We start from the raw sequence: 19,304 nt of genomic DNA on the forward strand, positions 1-19,304 counted from the left end.
CTGCAGCATACAGGTAGTTGATTATTCTAGTTTGTTAATGAATTTAGCTCTTTCCTGTCCCCAGGTGTGTTTAAAAATCCTCTCTGGCACTACCACACCACTGGTAAAAGATTTGTTAGTTGTCTCTTTACTGAAGGTGCCATCTGCAAGAGCACTTGAAGCTGTGGTGATTAAAGAACATCTTGCACTACTGTCCTGGCAGTGTTGGATATGGACAGAACTCCAGCGAAGGGCTGTGTGGGTGGTTCCTGTTCTAAATTGGGGCTTCTGTTCCCCTTTGGAGGGTGAAGGGAGAAAAGATGGGGCCTGCAGTACATGTTGACTGTGGCTTCAGCCAAAGTGTCTTCTAAAGAAAAGATGGTGCTGGAGACCGCAGTGGATTTGTGCCCTAACCTGTGCTTTCCCATAAAGCTTGCTGCAACTTCCCCGAGGAGCTGGCAGGATTTGCAGTGCTGGGGTCTGGACACAGATTTGACAACAGGGGAGGCACTTTATGATCACACGGTGAGATTTTTCTCCCATGCTTTGCAAATACTGCCTTGGAGGTAAAGCCTGATGCTTGCTTGAGACCAGAAGTGCACTTGGCAGACCTGGATCAGATAGCTCCAGTGGGGTTTGAACCCTCGCTTCACCATGCAGTAAACTCACAAATTCAGCTCATCCTTCCAGCCCTTCCCTCCGCGGGGCGGGGGAGCGGGGCCTGGCAGCCGGCACCTTCCTGGCCGCCGGCCTTCCCCGGGGAGGAGGCGGCAGGGACAGCCGATGCCACCTCGGTTTCTCCCCCTTTCAGCGGCCAGCAGCTTTAAATACAGCGCCGCGGGGCGCGGGGGGGGCGGCAGCAGCAGCACCATGGGGCGAGCGATCGGCATCCTGGGCTGCAGCCTAGTGCTGCTGCTGCTGCTGCGGGCGCCCCCGGCCCGGGGCTCCCCGCACCGCCTGCGCCGGCAGCCGCGGACGGGCGGCCTCTCCCGGAGCCACGGGCCGGCAGGTACCGCGCTCCCGCGGGCGGCCGGAGCTGCTTCCAGCCCGCCTTCCCCCCACACCGCTCCTGCCTTCCCCCCGCACCGCTCCAGCCTTCTCCCCGCACCGCTCCTGCCTTCCTCCCACACCGCTCCTGCCTTCCCCCCGCACCGCTCCAGCCTTCTCCCCGCACCGCTCCAGCCTTCCCCCCGCACCGCTCCAGCCTTCCCCCCGCACCGCTCCTGCCTTCCCCCCGCACCGCTCCAGCGTTCTCCCCGCACCGCTCCTGCCTTCCCCCGCACCGCTGCCTCCTGCCAGCCCTGCCCGCCGGCGACGCGCTCCTGCTCGGTCGCTCCGCGCTTTGCTTGCTGCTACCCAGCCGCTCCGGGCACCGCTTGCCATTGCCATTGCTTCTTTGGGATGTTTCCTTACCTGCCGAGTTTTACGAACACTTACAGGAAGATCCTGGGACAGGGATATCTTGTTGGAGCTGCAATAATCCGTGGACCATTAGCTCGTAGGCAGAAGTACTAACTAATTTTGGGTTTGTTTGTTTGTTTTTAATGCAAGGCCGGCCTTCCTAATCTTTAAAATCTACGTAACTCTTCTCTAGCTGTGTTCATTTCTCAGAACGTCTCTATTTCAGACTCAGAGAGAATCAAGCTGCTGAAAAGTGGCAGGTTTTCTCTTTTTTTGTTTTGATTTTGTTTTTCGGTTGTTTTTCCTTAATCTAAAAAGATAATTTTACCTATAAAGCTTGAATTATCTATTTATTTATTGAGGACAACCTGTGTGTGTCTTTTTCTTTCATGTCTTAAGCTACTGTGTGCATGCACTAACTTTTCTTCATATTTTCTCAGCTTCCCAAAGGGCACAAAGCCATTTGACTAAATCTTTATGCAAAATCTGAGTTAGGGAATGCGTGTAGAATTGTATATAATATACCTGGATGAGATCCTAGATTCATCCAGTGTGTTACTGTGTCCAAAGGCAAAATGAACTCTACTGCTGTGTTTCCTGATGGAAGATGTATCTCTGCATTTTTTTTCCTCTGTTTTCACATGCACGAGAGAACAAAACAGCTCTTCAGGGAGTATATTCAAACTGAACACCTCGCATTTTGCTGTTCAATGCACTGTTGAGCAGCAATGTCTCTTTTGTACAAACATTGTGCTTGTGGGTTGTCTGTTTTTCAGAAACCAGGAGTACAAATCCATACCTTGATGGTATCATCAATGTCAGGTCGTCAGGACAGCAGTGTACAGCTTCGCTTGCTTGCTGTTGCTGCCCTGATTATTTTTCATCTTCCTTGAAGCAACACTTGTGTCTGATATGAGCTATAGCTTTTCTGTTTCATTATAGATTTATATGTCAGTGAGGAATTTAAGAAGCTAGAAATACTTGTGTAAATGTTCATTTTTTACATGTAAAATTACTTCATATGTAGTATATTCATTTATTTCTTTGCCTTTAGACAGTAGCAACTTCTAAAGAAGCCTTTATCACAGCATCATTTGCATCTTTTTCCTGTTGGTCTTTATTTCTTCTTGTTGTGTACTTTGGGATGTGAATTGCAAACAAGAAATAATTCCTGATTAGAAATCTATGTTTTTACTATCCCAATAAATATTGTTAGGATCTGTACACAATGTAACCCAGCCAGTTGTTTTACCATTTTACTTCTGTAGCTTATAAAAACGGAATTCAGGCTTTATACAAATAAAAAGTAAGTATGTTTATATGTCATTGCTACACTTCTGTGTTGGCTGTTACGGGTCAACTACAACACCTTGTTTCAAGGATAGTTAGACATTTTGTGGGCTCTAATGTGGACCTATCTTTCAATGCTTAAAAGTGTTCAATTATTTATTAGTTGTCAAAATTAATATTTAAGAATTTCTTATGTGTTGCTCACTATAATTTTAAGCCTCTGCCTAAAGAATTAAGAGTGCCAACATTTGTCTGGCAGGAGTAGTTTGCCAGGACAGCTCTCACTGCCCTGGGGTGAGAGCTCAGGTCCTGTGTAGGGGATAACTGAAGTGTTTTCTGTCCTTCTTGACAGGCACCACCTGCAAGAACCAGCCCTTAGACCTCGTCTTCATCATAGACAGCTCCCGTAGCGTCCGACCCAAAGAGTTTGAGAAAGTGAAAGTCTTTTTGTCGAAAATGATCGATACTCTGGACATTGGTGAAAGAACAACCCGTGTGGCGGTCATGAATTATGCCAGCACGGTCAAGGTGGAGTTTCCCCTCCGGACATACTTTGATAAAGCGTCTATGAAGGAGGCTGTATCTCGCATTGAGCCCTTGTCTGCTGGCACCATGACCGGCCTTGCCATCCAAACTGCCGTGGATGAAGTCTTCACTGAGGAGATGGGCACCCGGCCAGCAAACTTCAATATCCCCAAGGTGGTCATTGTTGTGACAGATGGACGACCACAAGACCGGGTTCAAGGTGTGGCAGCAAGCGCCCGGGCAGCTGGCATTGAGATCTACGCCGTTGGGGTAGACCGGGCAGACATGCAGTCCCTGAGGATAATGGCCAGCGAACCACTGGATGAACACGTCTTTTATGTGGAGACCTATGGTGTGATCGAAAAGCTGACATCCAAATTCAGAGAGACTTTCTGTGGTAAGGTGGTCAGTCCAAGGGGTTAGTGTAATTTGGCACCTTGTGGCTTCCACTGTGGTTCCACTCCCTAAGAAAGAAGTTTTTCTTTTTGAAAAGTGTTATGTATCACATTTAAATATTTGCTTTGCCACCTATTGGGCAAAAAAGCCAACCCTTTTATTCAGCGGATGCCAAGTGTGGGTTGTGATTGTCATTTACAGAAAAAAGGTCATGTATCTGGAGTCTTTAGAACTGCCTATAGATAGCTATGACACAGCCTTGCTCACAAAAATCAAACAACTGTTTGACAATTAAAAAGCTTGGATGAATTAGATTTTGCTAGTGAATATCTAAGAAAGTTACTCATAAATCTCCAGCAAGGAATGGGTAAAATCAGGTGTAAAGAACATTGTAAGAGAATGAAAATAACAGCCATTGCCTTGAGAACTTGGTTGGCAATGTCTTACGTAGTTATTTCAGAACCTAAAAATTACCACAATTACCATATCTTTTGAAGGGAGTGAACAGACCTCTTTTTCTAGGTATGAAATAAATGTGTAGGACCATCTGTAGACAGGACACTTTGCCCAATACCTAACCTAGGAAATGCCTTGAGGTTTGGCTTGACATCATGTTGTGTTGCTGATGTGACCACATCCTCTCTCTGGCAGCTGGAGGTGGGTATGAGTGCCCACCTGGCTGGACAGGTATGAGTGCTGTGAACATAGCACTGATTTTCCATCTATGTTCTCACCAAAGCAAGTCCTTTCATAGCACCAAAGAAGAACCTCTTGTTCTTAAGAGTAAACAGACTGTTTATTGTGCTGAAGCATAGGAATTACGCCTCTACTAAGGTGGAGGAGAAACCAAAGAGAGCTTACACATACACACTTCTGGTGTAACTCTGAGATTCTTGCATGCAATTAGCCAAAATCTGTGGACAAAAATGGGATGAAGGGAATAGTTTTTCAAAAGGTTCCTACAAAACAGATGAATCTAAGAGGGTCTTGTAAGACAGTGTGGGTAAACTGGGTCTTTTCCAGCTCCAGACTGCTTTTTGGCCAGAAATATAGACTCACCAGTGACAATTAGGAGTTTCTTTGCTTTGGCCAAGGCAAATAAATTTGTAGGGTGAACTGAAAACAGGAAGACTAATGTTCAGGGGCAAAATAGTGGGCTGAGCTTAAGTTCTTGATGCATTGAGAGCATCATTCAACATGAGACCATCCTGGAGATGGAAAATCTTAGCCTTGAATTGGTGTCCAAGTCAGTGGAAGCTTGACCTTTTCTACCACAAAAATCTGACCATTTGAGCCTGAGCTTCTCAGTTATGGTTGAAAATATCACCCACAGATTTTGTTCATAGTCATGGAGATGAATTCTATAATTCCCAAGGGTGTAGCAGAACGAAAAGACACTGTCTTGGTTTGAGGTTTGTTTTTGCCAGTGGAAATACAAGACACACTTTCTATCAGCCTTATTAGGAGACATCTAAATCTTCCATATTTTAGAAAATGGGCCATGTTACCTTGCATTCAGAAATACATGAGAAGATTCGAGCATTCTTGCTTCTTATTTCTTATCTCACCACTATTGCTTTGGAGTTTGATTTTACCAGTAGTCAATATCCACATTCTCAGGTAATAACAGACTTGTCTTTCCGTTTTTCTCTTTTCCTCTTTCATTTGCTCCTTCTTTATTGTCTTTCTTCCCCATTCCCACTTTTTTCCTCCCCCCTTTTTTTTTTCACCCCCTTCCCTTTGATGACTAAATTTAGATGACATTAAAAAGTCATGTAAGTTTTAATATCTAGGTTTCCTTTACAGTCTGTGGAGAGAAACAGAGGCATCTTGAGATGACCAAAGATGCAGAAGGTCCAAAGCTGAATACACGTGAGAAAAATTGGTCAGAAGTTAATTAGCTGTGTAGTTAGACCATCTGTGGAGGAAGAGATTGTCAGCACACACAGTGTATTGCAGTGTTACAACAGTAGTTTTGTCCGCCCTGTCACCACAACACGCTCATCTTGGCTGCCATCCGTCACGCTGCTTTTTGGATCGTTGTCATGTGTCTTATCAGCCTGATGAGATAACCTGACTGTGAAGAATGAGCTGGTCCCCAAAATTTGACTCTCATTTCGCAGTTTGCAGTTTCAGCTTCTCAATTCTCTGAAGTTTGGACATTATCTATGTCTGTACTGTACTTCAGTTAGAAGACTCACATGCCTGGAAAGCTGCCTTACTGTAGAAACTTTCTTCCATATCCTCTTTTGGTTTTGACTTTTTCAACCTAATGGATCAAGACATGGATCACATCCCCATCGTGCACTGGCGGGTTTCTTTGCTGCCTTATACATCTGAACCATCATTATGCAGAAACACTTTTCATCCCTAGTGCCTCTGAGTAATTTTTCTCTTCCTCCTGGTCTTGATGCTCTTTCTGTTGCAAATTGATTTGATTTTAGTATAGTTTAGTTTTGTTTGCTTTCTATTGCATTTTAGTTTACGTGTGTAGGGTTTTTTTGTTTGTTTGTCTGTTTTTTTAGCAATACAGTAGAAATTCATAAATCATACCAGTGAGCAGAAGTCAGTAAGCTGCCAGACAGTGACAGATACATCTTGGGATTGTTTAAACTGGTTGTTTGTAATAGAAAGGGACTGGATACAAAAATACAGAAGGTCCTTTTCATTGCCAAGTTCTCATTTCCAGTGTATTGCTACTGGTGAGACCACATCTGGATTATTGTGTCCAGTTCTGGGCCCCTCAGTTCCAGAAGGACAGAGAACTGCTGGAGAGGGTCCAGCGCAGGGCAACAGAGATGATGGAGTGGAGCATCTCCTTTATGAGGAAAGGCTGAGGGAGCTGGGGCTCTTTAGTTTGGAGAAGAGGAGACTGAGGGGTGACCTTATTAATGTTTATAAATATATAAAGGGTGAGTATCACGAGGATGGAGCCAGGCTCTTCTTGGTGACAACCAATGATAGGACAAGGGGTAATGGGTTCAAACTGGAACACAAGAGGTTCCACTTAAATTTGAGAAGAAACTTCTCAGTGAGGGTGACAGACACTGGAACAGGCTGCCCAGGGGGGTTGTGGAGTCTCCTTCTCTGGAGGCATTCAAGACCTGCCTGGACACCTTCCTGTGTAACCTCATCTGGGTGTTCCTGCTCCGGGAGGGGGATTGGACTGGATGATCTTTTGAGGTCACTTCCAATCCCTAACATTCTGTGATTCTGTGAAATGCTTAAAATCTCCCTGTTGCACCCTTTTCAATTCACCTTGTCTTTCTGCCACCTCAGGTGGTGAATTATTTCTGTGTGGTTGTTCCACACGACCCCTTTCTTCTGGCTATAGAGTGACACAAAGAAAGATGCCTGTATCTTCTTGTGATGGTGATACAGCACTGAAATTCACTATGCTAATCCAGCAAACAGTGCAAGATGTACTTTTGTAAACATAAATTATTAATGACTGTTTCTTTCCTTTGGGATGACTGAAATGTCTTTTCTGTAAATGCCCTTTGTAGCTGCAAATGTATGCGCACTGGGGACCCACGACTGCCAGCAGGTGTGTGTGAGTGACGGTGGATCCTACCTCTGCGATTGCTATCAAGGCTACACTCTCAATCCAGATAAGAGGACCTGCTCAGGTATTACTCCTTCAGTAAATGTGTTCAACTAGGGAAAAAAGTCAGTTTTTTGACACCATAATTAGATTTGGGAAGCTACTTGTGTACTCTGTTGAAACTGTGAACTTCTGTATCTCCTTCAATAACGATAAATCAAATAATAAAAAAATAAATAAAAGTCTGCTGCAAGTAATGGTGAGAAGTAGTTTGAGTCCATCACCATCCTTTTTATTGTGCCTTGTAGATCCATTCATTAGGGTCAGATGTCAATACGAATTCTTCAGATGTAGACACTGTATAGATAATTTCTCCTACCACTTATTCTAATTCCTTTAATTACTGTTGCCATTTCTGAGCTGATTCCAAATAGAAATATATTTGAAAATGTGAATATGTGCCCTATCCCGTATGATATTTTTTAATGAACAATGAATTGTTGCTCTAACGTGCATCTTGCAGCTGTGGACCCGTGTGCACCTGGAAGGCACGAGTGTGAGCAGGTCTGTGTGAGTAACAATGGATCCTATGTCTGTGAGTGCTATGAAGGCCACAGCCTGAATCCAGATAAGAAGACTTGCTCAGGTAAGAACTGAAGGCTACTTTAATATATGAAACTCATGGAGACATGGATATGTTTTCTGTGAGTTACCTTCATTATTTCTAATTGAAAAATTGCTTACAGAAATCAGCTCTTAAAATGAGTTCACCTGTAGACTTTCCCCTTGGTTCTAGTAATAGTAAAATCACATTGTTCTTATAACATTTTGATTATAAAAGTGCAATTTGGCACTTACCTACCATTTTATGGTCTTCCCAGTGCTTCATAAATATCCCTTGTTTTCTGGGAAAGGATGAACCGATTCCAGAGATGCCCACCAGCACTGTGTCTCCATGGGAGAATGAGTGCCGCTTTTTCACAGAGAACTTAAAACCGGATGATTTTTCCATGACCTCTCCATCTCTTCCGTCAAAACTCATTTTTCTTTACAGTTTGCTGCTTGTGCTTCCACGCTGTGCTGGGATTTGTGATATAGCAATCTCAGTCTTACACCAGCAGCAGCTTCTTGAATTGTCAGCCTGAAAATTTAGCCTAGTATAAAAACTCTTTTTCCCCTCAAATACTTCTCTGGAGTTGTTTCTTTAAATCCAGAAGTTTTGAGCAGCACCACCCTTAGGGGTAGCTGTTTCATAACTGGGAAGTGCATCCTTCCTTTTGACAGCACGTAAGGATTCTTCTCACCGAAGTTTTCACTGTTCTTATTTCTGAAGGGAGAACATAATCTTCAGGCACTCCTGCTTGATTGCTTTTGTTCTCACTAGGCTTTATATCTTTGCCATTTAATTGCGTTTCTACATATCACGCCTGGCTTTTTGTGCCTGCTCATGGATGAAAATATGGAGTTAAATTTTGATACACCACAGTTCCTGCTAACACAGCAAGGAAAAACGATTTCTGCCTTGATGCGTGGCTGGTCATCTCAGTATGATGTTTTGGCTTCATCCTTACTGGGGATATTCAGGACTGTTAGAATTGCTGGTGAAAATCAGAATCACGTGAGATGTGCTATAGTAATGTCTTGGAGTCCAGATATCTGCCTCCTCTATTAAATAATTAGTAAATTAATTCAGTTGTCTGCAGTGTAATATAATAATATAGTAGGTTGAATCATTATTTCAATCTTAATGAAATTGTATTTATAAATGTTGAAGTATTTAAAATGCTTGAGTGTCTGGGAGGGATTAATAGGTTTTTTCTCTGAAATGTGGTTCACCGCAGCCATGGACATGTGCACACCTGGAAGGCACGACTGTGCCCAAGTCTGTCTGAGCAATGACGGATCCTACAGCTGTGATTGCTTTGAAGGATACACTCTGAATCCGGACAAGAAGACTTGCTCAGGTAAGACCTGATCAAAGAAATATTGTATTTATCTAAAAGCAATATATTTTAAAAATCAGGTTAATTCATGTTATTTTTTTGATGAATTATCCAAGTGTTTCTGTACCACTCGTGAAAATATGGTGCAACTTTATTTCTTCTTATGTCTAGTAATACAGGGTGTTTCAAAAAGGTGGACCCAATTTGAAAGCACTATGTCTCTGCAACCACGAACTGCCCATGAATGAGACTCTTACCACTTGAAAGGGCAGGACATAGAGTTTCAAATGATGACCGCTAGATGTACTGTTTGTAAATTTTTGTGCAATTGTAACATGTTGCCATTGTGAAATATACTGCTTTGAAACTGGGTCCATCTTTTTGAAACACCCTGTAATTTGAGAGCCACGACTCCTCCACAGTTGCACGAAGCTTTTAATTGGTATAATTAAAATGCCATTTGGCATTTCCCTGAGGACTTCGCAGTATTTTCACACCCATGGAGCACAAATTGCCATATCCACCTGAGAGAGGAGAAAGAGAATATATTAATATTTGGTCGGAATATGAGATGTGTACAATTTGTGCCATAAAACTCTTCAGAAAATCAGCGCAAGGGAATGAGATGAAGAAGAACAAGGATTGTGCTGGGACAGAGATTACAGTATGTATCATCATGAGTGTGATCACTCTTTCTGGTGGATGTGTTTGGACGTTTAAAATACTCAAACCTTAGAGCTCTAGAGGGTGGAGGGAAATGTTGCTTCCCAGTGCTGGTCTCTTGTGGAGAACTGGACCGTAGATGTATCTGGTACTTAAGGATGTATGTGTAAATATATAGTACCTACAAATTAATATGTATTCTCTACCATTTTCACTTAATTAAGATTTGAACTTCACTCATTTCTTTGGATGTTTCACTGATGATTTATTTACACAAAATCTTTTTGTCTACTTCCATTATAATCCCTTTCCTTACTACATTTTGTGTGATAAAACATTGAACTTAGACTTCAGTTCCAGGAGGTTCCCAAATCTCTCCAGTTAGTCATGAGTCTTGCATCTCAGAGATGAAGCCATAGGATGACAATATCTCTTCCTGCCTAGTTTAGGAGCTGAGTTTGTAAATACAGGTCCTAAGGTTAACTCTCACCTGGCCAGAGACTATAAACATCTATGTGGGAATGTGAATTCAATTAGACATCCTCATTGGGAGTCCAGTCCTGAACCTCCTTTCATAGCACTGATTCTCCCCCACATAGTCAAATTTCAGATTATTTCCCTAAGATGCTTGCTTTTATTCTCTTTTGAACCTTATTTTGCAATAGGCTGCTAATGATTTCTCAACCATCTGGGTCTTTGTGATATAATAAAAATAGTCTAAGTCTAGGAGGAGGGGCTCTGTTCTCGATTTCTCTCTCTCTTTCCTTGCTCCTTACTGAACCTCCTTACTGCAAAGATATCCAAATATAGGAACTTCTTCTCAGCTTGGCCTTCAGGAGTTGGCGTGTTAAATTTGGCAGAAAACATCAGCCTCACACATCAAGTGCCACTTTGTAACTGGCAGCGGGTGCCATGTCTCTTTTTCTTTTTTTTAACCCAGTCATGAATACTCTTCTGTTTATGGTCTTTTCACTCCATAAAACAGTGTCTTATCCAGCTCAACTAGAGCTGAAATAATGCCAAATGCTCTCTTAAAATCCAGATATTTGTTCTCTGAAATTCCTTTGGATAATTATTTTGTAACTGGGTCACTGCTAGTTCAGCCCCTTTTGCAATCTATTACAACTGCAAAAAAGTATTGCCAGTGTTCCAAAAATCGTATTAATTTTATGATGATGACAGCCAGATAAAAACACAGTCCGTATACCCTATGATGGCTGACAGCGTGCTGACACACAGCACGAACATCCTGGTTCGAATCCGAATGAAGAGATGTTTGCAAATGGAAATTACTAACAGTGACTAAACTGAAGTTTTGAGTATTGATTAATGTTCTTCTCTTCTCAAATGCCTTCCCCAGCTGTCGACATGTGTGCACCTGGAAGGCACGACTGCGAGCAGGTCTGCGTGAGGGATGATCTGTTCTACACCTGTGACTGCTACCAAGGCTACACTCTGAATCCAGACAAGAAGACTTGCTCAAGTAAGAGCAGATTGCTGTTCCACATCCCCCCATGCCCTACCCAGCTAATACCTGTGTTGAAATAGCTCTTATTAGCAAGTTAATCTATTTGGATCTGTTGAGAAACTTTCACATGCATTCAAGTGTTACAAGGCCACTCTATGTCACTCTGCCTCTTCCACTTTGAGCAGCATTCAGAGATATAAAGCATTTTATATGTGATGGTGCTAGTAACTTCTTACCATTTGGTCTGTCTTTATCAGGTTATAACTGAGGCTTTCACTGTATTTAAAAAAATATGTGCAATATTCAGTAAACCCAGAACTGAGAAATAATTGTGGAAACAGCATACCACCATGTAGAGGACAGTTTGAGGTAGTCTCTTCCCTTCCAGGCTGAGTTTCATGTTGCTGTAACTTTGTTACAGTAAAAATGTAATTAAAAAAAAAAAAAGAAGTTTCTTTCCTTCCTTGGCTTCTTACTGTAAGGTTATTATGTGCTGGAAGGTGTTCACAGCATGTCTTTGGAGGTGATCTGGCACTTCACATCTGGTAGGGCTAGGGGGAGCATAGACTGTACAAAGGCAGGACTGAGGGAGACCCCGGTTGAGCTCACTGCCCCCAGGCAAGGTCACTTACACATCGCAGTAGGTCCTGGTAAGATTCATAGAATAGTTTGGGTTGGAAGGGACGTTCAAAGCTCATCCAGTCTAACCCCCCCTGCCATGAGCAGGGACATCTTCAATTAGATCAGGTTGCTCAGAGCCCCGTCCAGCCTGGCCCTAAATGTCTTCAGGGATGGGGCATCCACCACCTCTCTGGGCAACCTGGGACAGTGTTTCACCACCCTCAGTGTAAAAAATTTCTTCCTCATGTCTGGCCTGAATCTCCCCTATTTTATTTTAAAACCATCACCCCTTGTCCTGTCATAACAGGCCCTGCTAAAATGTCTGTCCACATCTTCTAGACCCCTTTTAAGTACTGAAAGGCTACATGTAGGATAGGCTTCCAGCATGGAAAAGGACTGCCATTGGGAAGCATTAAAAAAGAGTGATCTTTCTTCTGGATAACTATTTCTACAAAACGCATTCTGTAGGAACTGGTGTACATGTACCGGGGACCCATGACTGAGCGAGTCTGAGTGAGTAGTGGTGGGTTGTATACCTGTCACTGCTATGGAGGCTTTACCTTAAATCCAGATGAGAAAACATGCTCAAGTAATAATTTAATTGTTTTTCCTGAATATATTTTTGAAGTACCTCTGAATGTGTTAAATCCTTTACATCTGTTTGAGAATTATTCTATCAACTCACAGACTCCCTGAAAGCACAATCCTTTTTCATTCCCTTCTGCCTATTGCCTCTAATGTTTTGAGCTATTGACAGTTTGATCCTTCTTGTTTAGTTATGGCAGTGACTGTATTTAAAACTAGAGCTGACTCTTACCTATCACCATACATTTAAGGACATCACCATTAAAAAAAAAAAATCAGTTATAATCGGCATTTCCTTATGAAATGGGAATAACTGGAGGGACTGGCAAGGCAGGGTTCTGGGGATCTGTCTCTGGGGCATGGGACTCAATGGTGTACCAGCATTTGGAGGATGGTGGGAGGCCAGAGGTGAACAGAACTGCTATCAGAAGAACTACAGCAGTGCTGAACCATATGTTCTTGTCCACTCCTCCATGCTGAGTGGGGCAGGCATGAATTCACCGTCTTTGCTTCAGATGGGCAGTGATGGCACCAGCTGTTGGCAGAACTTCTGCACCATTTGATGCAGAGTCATAGGGAAAGTTGCATTGGAAAGGATCTCAAGAGGTACCGAGTCTGATCTCTGGTTCAGAGCAGAGATAACTTGCCATTGCATCAGGTGGCTAAGGACCCTTGGTAAGAGCAAAGTTATAAAATAGGTGGATATAGCCAAACACCACCTGCAAAAATAGTAGTTTTTTGTAGGTCTGGACTTAAACATAAATGCAGTGTAAAAACACAACTCTAGCATGTTTTGTATGACTTGTTGAGCATCCCAGTAGCAATGAGAGTGTCCAAGATTTTGAACATCAAATACTGGAAGACTCTAAATTTTACAGAAGGACTGTAGAAAAATTCAGGGTACCCTTGGGCAGTTGCCAAAGTGGGTTGGAAAAGTAATTTTGTTAAAACAGACATAATCCAAGGAGGATCTGTATCTATCATTGGAGAATTTAAATTTAAACATAAAAAATTAACGGGCAGTTGGTTGGAAACGAACCATGTTGGTGTGATATTTTGAACTGAATTTCCTCCAGCTGACTCTTGAACAGCTCTTCTTTGTACATTGACCATAAAGCTGGTGGAACATTCCAAAGAAGGGAACTGAACAAATACAGGTTCAGTGGAATCAAGGAGACACCAGTTTCAACATTGGCTCTAAGACAAATTAATTTCTGCACTGCTAGAAATGAATCTGTTCATAGATTTTGCAGTTCCCCTGCAAAATGTAAATACCAATGGCATGACTGATAAACAAGAAACCAAAACATTTCAGAAAAGAAGAGCTATTGTGTCCAGGTATAATATTTCTGTTTTTCTGTATAATGCTCACATAATTTGTTTCGCTTTGATCAGCTATGCATTTATATATCTACAGAAGAAGTAACGGAATAATCTCCTGTCATTGCCTTTGCAAGGAACATAAAAACACATGTATCTAGTGACAGGTATTACATACAGGTAATACGTCCTGATAACTTGTTGAAAGGGTATTTCTTAATTGTAGGCCCTATTTTAAGACGGAAGCTTGTTATTCAGGTCTTGGATGTAGACAGTAATCTCACTGCAGTACCTGTGCTTCAGTAGCTGTTGATACGTTTGTTCTTAGCCTGCAGCAAGTACTGCAGCTCAGCTTAACTCCTCTTTTCTTTCATGAGTAGGTGGGGTTAAACTACCTTTTGTGTAGCTATGAACATCAGCTGATGCCTGACATTATTATATTACAATGAAGTCATCATCTCTCTGAGCCCTTTGTGATCATCCCTGGTTTTGCGGTGGATTATGGAGAAGAAGGAATTCTTGAGGACAGCTGAGGCTGGTCCCTTGTCAGTCTGGAAGACTGAGCGCAAGACCTAGGAACAGATTCAATGGCACCACTGTGGAGTATGGCAATGCTTGTTTTTTCTTTCTAAGCGATTGAAGAAATCTCTGTCATACTAACTGGCTCCTCTATTAATATTGCTGTGCCTTTCTACTAGATTTTAAATTCATTTGTGCCTATCTGAATATTGTTCTACCCTCCATCCATATTCATGTGACATTGGAATGGACTTGTGTTCACATGTCTTGATGAATCACTACGCATGTGTATTGCCAGTGTTATAAACCAACAGCACATTGATGATTTAGCTGAACCGTGTTGCTTAGTATTTAAAATTGAAACATGTGTTCCTCCTTTCTTTTTTAATTATTTACCAAGTGTTAAATTCAATTCTTCCAATTCCTTCCCAAGCTGAGACTTAGGTATCTGAATTCCACCTGCATCTCAGAAACTGATGCAAACTGATCAACTTCTGACACTGATTAAGTATTAATGTGCCTAAAATCACTATGTGACTTCCTGTTAGGCTTGCAAAACTGCTGGAGGCTTAACTTTGGACTAATGCATTCTCAGGAGTGCTGTGTTTGGGAGTGATGGATACCCCAAATGCCATTGTGATCCAGCTTTGACAGGGCAGCAACCTTAATTTTGTATAGACAGATAGATTTAGATTTTATTTACATACATTTAGATATGAGGAAGAAATCCTTCTCCATGAGGGTGGTGAGGCACTGGAACAGTCTGCCCAGAGAAGCTGTGGATGCCCCATCCCTGGAAGTGTTCAAGGCCAGGTGGGACGGGGCTTTGAGCAACCTGGTCTAGTGAAAGATGCCCCTGCCTGTGGCAGGGGGGCTGGACTAGGCAAATGGAAGATTCACTTTAGTCCAGACATTAGAGTTGATGGGGGAGGCTGGTTGGTCTCTGCACCCAGGCCTCTTTTTATATTGTATTCAATAAAGGTCTAATTTAAAGAGTGCAGCAGTTCCATGTAGGCAGGTGAGGAACTCCTTGGTTACAGTCAAGGTCTCCCTTGCCTGTCTCATTTCTGGACTATGACACATGCATCTCTGGCTGCACCCCAGCCCTGTTCACTGCCCTCCCTCCTTCCCTACTGCCCTGGGTTGCAGCGCTTGCTGCAGTCTCACAGCATGAGTTCAACTCCTCTCGCAGAATCAAGCCTTTCCCTGGGATTTAAATGTTTGATAATTGCCATAAATGTGCTAAATGCTGTTTTCTCTCTTAGGAGCCATAACAAGCAGTCTTGTAACAACTGAAGAGTCCTGTAAGTGTGAAGCCATAGCTGCCCTGCAGGATTCAGTCACCTCACACCTTGAAGCTCTGTCTGCAAAATATATCCTTTTTCTTACATGATCTTCTGCATTGAGCTCTTTACTGGTGTTTTAGAGGGAGCTGCTTGGATGTTTGCTGGGGAAGGAACAGACCTCACAACAAAAACTATTTTCCCAGTAATTTTAGAAATGTTGTGCAGCTAAATCTTGCCTGTTACAAATACCATTATGCTTTCACAGATAAAATACACGTCCTCATCCCCTACATTATACATGCTATGTTGGACATCAAGCACTGCTCTGTTTGTCATTCTTCCCGATGATTTTTACTGTTACAGCAAATGCTCGGTTTTGAGCCCTCCCATTAGTAGTGTGTGTGTGTGCGCCCCAAAATTTTCAAGATGCCCAAGAGAGGTGGTGGGACAGCAGTCTGACCATTGCTGCTCTATTATTCCTCTGCATCCCAGCTCTGCAGACAGGCAGTGTCTCAAGCAATTTTCACAGAATCACAGAATGTCAGGTATTGGAAGGGACCTCGAAAGATCATCTAGTTCAATTCCCCCGCCAGAGCAGGAACACCCAGATGAGGTTACACAGGAAGGTGTCCAGGTGGGTTTGAATATTTCCAGAGGAGACTCCACAACCTCCCTGGGCAGCCTGTTCCAGTGTTCTGTTACCCTTACTGTGAAGAAGTTTTTTCTCATATTTAAGTGAAACCTCCCATGTTCTAGTTTGTACCCATTGCCCCTTGTCACTGAGAAGAGCCTGGCTCCATCCTCGTGACACTCACCTTTTATATATTTATAAACATTAATTAGATCACCCTTCAGCCTCCTCCAGACTAAAGAGCCCCAGTTCCCTCGGCCTTTCCTCATACAGGAGATGCTCCACTCCATCATCTTTGTGTCTCTGCACTGGACTCTCTCAAGCAGTTCCCTGTCCTTTATGAACCTTCCTCTGCTTCTCCATGAGAATGTGCTCCTCTATGGACATTCAGCTGCTGGGATACAGGAGGAGAGCTGCGAGGCAGGGTGATGAGGCTGGAGGCACTGGGCTTGTGTCCCTGGGACATCCGAGGTGCAGGCTGGTGGGTGCCAGCTACACCGTGCTGGAATCTACTGGCTTCATTTGCTGCAGTGTGCTGCCTGCGCCAGTGAGGAGAAATGTGGTTAGTGCCCGGATTAGACATGTCACAAACATGTGGGAGAGAAAAAAAAACAACAACAACAAAAAGAAAGTGATGAATGCTTTGGTACCACAGCAAACCTGAATGCTGGAATAAGTGTCCTCAGATGGCATTGCAGGAATTAATTACTGGAAGTTAAAAGTTGGGTGAGCTGTGATTCATCATAAGGCACAATGTTTAGAACTGTGTTTGATCACTGTTAAAATTTACCAAGGGTTTTGGTAGATTTTCATCAGTGGAAATTTTTGAGACTGCACGCTTTTTTCTGTAAAAGGTGCTCTTGTTGAAATAGGAATTGATTTATATCAGCACTACGTCTATGATTGTCATCCTGATCCTTGGGGATTCAAAATCAAGGGAGAGTGAGGTATTTTAGGATTAATCAAAGAACAGAGCAAACCAGTAAGTTTTATATGTGAACTCGTCATTTATACAGATAAATGAACTTTTCAGTTCATGAAAGTTTCTGAAAGCCAAATGAAAACTTCTGCCAAGGACACAAGACTCTCCTAGTTCTTGAATAAATTCAAGTTTCTTTTTATAAACACTAATTGCAAATCCCTTTTCTTGCAGTGTGCCTAGAGTTCACTTTACTCGCTTCAGAAAGGTGAAGGGAAGACTCTGATTTTCCTTGGATTATAACATATAATTCCAGGGAATCTAAGTAGTTAAAAATGAACACCAAGATAATTAAACCTGTAATGTCATCGCAGTAGTAGCGCGTCCTTCGGAGAACAATCTTTCTGCAAAAAAGAGCTAATGTTAAGCAAGAAAATCTGGTGGTTTCAAGTCAGGAATATATTTTATTACAAATAACTGAGGCTTTCTTTCAAAGTTACTATTTGGGGGACAATTTGTATCCCTAGCATCCTTTCAAGACAACTTGGGAAAAGCAGCAGAGCTGATCACCTCCTGCTTCTCAGCCCTGAATGTCACTTGGTTCAGCTCCTAAGAAATCAGGGTTTGAGATCATGCGAGAAGTTACCAGACCTTGACAGTTCTCTACATTAGAAATCTCTGGTTCAAGAATGTATTGACCTCGTTAGAAAACAGACTGGGTTTTTTTTGAAAATGCAGGAATGAGAAAGATTATAAATAAACCAAACCTTATAGCTATCTGTTATATTCTCCTTAACAACTGACCACTAGATGAAGTGTCTGAGAAGCTGCAGGCATATCAAGGCAGACAGCAGGTTGTCTGAGTTATCATTCTACTTAATTCCAAAATAATCTTCCGGAAGCAATCCTTTTTGTTGTGTTCAGCAAGCTTTATTTTGTTGCACAGCTTACAAAACAGCAGTTGGTTTGTTATTATTGACAAATATCAAGAAGACTTCAGGAAGACACCAGTCTTGAAAATAGTGACCCTGAGGATCTTCGTGTACAGTCACTTTATAACCATAAAGCTACCTATACCTGCTGTGCTTCAGTTTGTACTACAAGTATTACAGTAACTGCATTTTTATTCTTTTATTTAAAAGCAAATACAGAAAAAAAATAGATACAGTATATCACATATAAAACTGTGAAATGGCAAAGCAGAGTAAAAAATAGGCCTATGTCATCTGTCCATTAAATGGGAAAATAATTTGGGGTCTTGTAACTTATTTTAATAAAATAAAGTATGATGAGCACACTGATGTTGGGAGTATTTTTGTGTACAACTTAAATATTTTATTTCATAACACATCTTTTAACAAAAACAAGGAAATAAAAAACTCAAAGGTGGCATAAATGGAAGAAATCCACATAATTAAGCAAGATACTATCCCCAAGTCACATGGTTGGAAAAAGAACCATTTGATTTTAAAACCTAGAAGTCCTTGTTAATATAGATAAGAGGTTTAATAGTAATTTCAAGTATTAACAATATTGTTTAATGCTCAGAAGGATGAAAGATGTTCACCAATTTCAGGTTTTTATCCTGGAAGACTTATTTATGTTAATAGTCAGTCATTTCCTCTTGTCATACCACAGACTTTACTGGGACTACTTGTGTCAATTTGGCTCGTACAATAAAACACTCAAGTAAAAAATCTAATTGTTAAAGGAATCTACTTGTTTTCCACAGTTGCCATTTGTAATCATCCAAGTGCTTTAGAAACTACACTTAAATACACTTGAAGATGGAGGCAACCTATGATTATTATTTTTTGTTTTAGAATTGAAAAATACAACATACTTTGTAGAGCTTTGCAATATAATTATACAAAATATTACATCAGTAGCTGTTATGACAAGGACATGTTATAATGACATCTGTGCTTGCTTCATATCCTGCACATAATAGATACAAACAATTACAAGGCAAGTTGGGCAGAAGTTCAGTTATCATGTTCACTGCACATGCCAGTGAGACTTCAAGTATGTCTATACAGTAATGTTAAGTTAGAATATAATACACAGATAATATTATAGCACAGATGAACATGGACACAGCTCCAGCAAGGGCTAAAAGTGAGATTATAAACCCCCCAAGACTGCTGGATTGGTCTGTGGTTGATATTTTGTGATGTGTCCCCACTGATATTAATTTGCATTACTTCAATTAAA

General features: G+C 41.9%; 1 protein-coding gene across 2 annotated transcripts; it reads left to right on the forward strand.

Moving 5' to 3' along the window:
* Positions 1–817: 817 nt before the first annotated feature.
* Positions 818–18,263, forward strand: MATN3 (matrilin 3). Of its 2 annotated transcripts, none has more exons than XM_080342924.1 (8): positions 818–988; positions 3,023–3,592; positions 7,098–7,220; positions 7,659–7,781; positions 8,977–9,099; positions 11,102–11,224; positions 15,520–15,627; positions 17,898–18,263. In XM_080342924.1, the coding sequence occupies exons 1-8, from the start codon at positions 850–852 to the stop codon at positions 17,951–17,953; spliced, it is 1,365 nt and encodes a 454-aa protein (XP_080199050.1). In that variant the 5' UTR covers positions 818–849; the 3' UTR covers positions 17,954–18,263. The 2 variants fall into 2 exon arrangements, with proteins under 2 accessions (XP_080199050.1, XP_080199049.1); XM_080342923.1 differs by lacking the exon at positions 818–988 and adding an exon at positions 2,588–2,686.
* Positions 18,264–19,304: the final 1,041 nt, after the last annotated feature.

Source organism: Nesoenas mayeri, assembly GCF_963082525.1.
Source record: "Nesoenas mayeri genome assembly, chromosome: 3".
In the NCBI taxonomy this organism is placed as follows: domain Eukaryota; kingdom Metazoa; phylum Chordata; class Aves; order Columbiformes; family Columbidae; genus Nesoenas; species Nesoenas mayeri.

Coding starts and splice junctions, on each gene's coding strand:
- MATN3 (XM_080342924.1), top strand. CDS start 850: ATGGGGCGAGCGATCGGCATCCTGGGCTGCAGCCTAGTGCTGCTGCTG. Junction 9,100..11,101: donor GGACAAGAAGACTTGCTCAG/GTAAGACCTGAT, acceptor TGCCTTCCCCAG/CTGTCGACATGTGTGCACCT. Junction 15,628..17,897: donor TGAAGCTCTGTCTGCAAAAT/ATATCCTTTTTC, acceptor ACAACTGACCAC/TAGATGAAGTGTCTGAGAAG.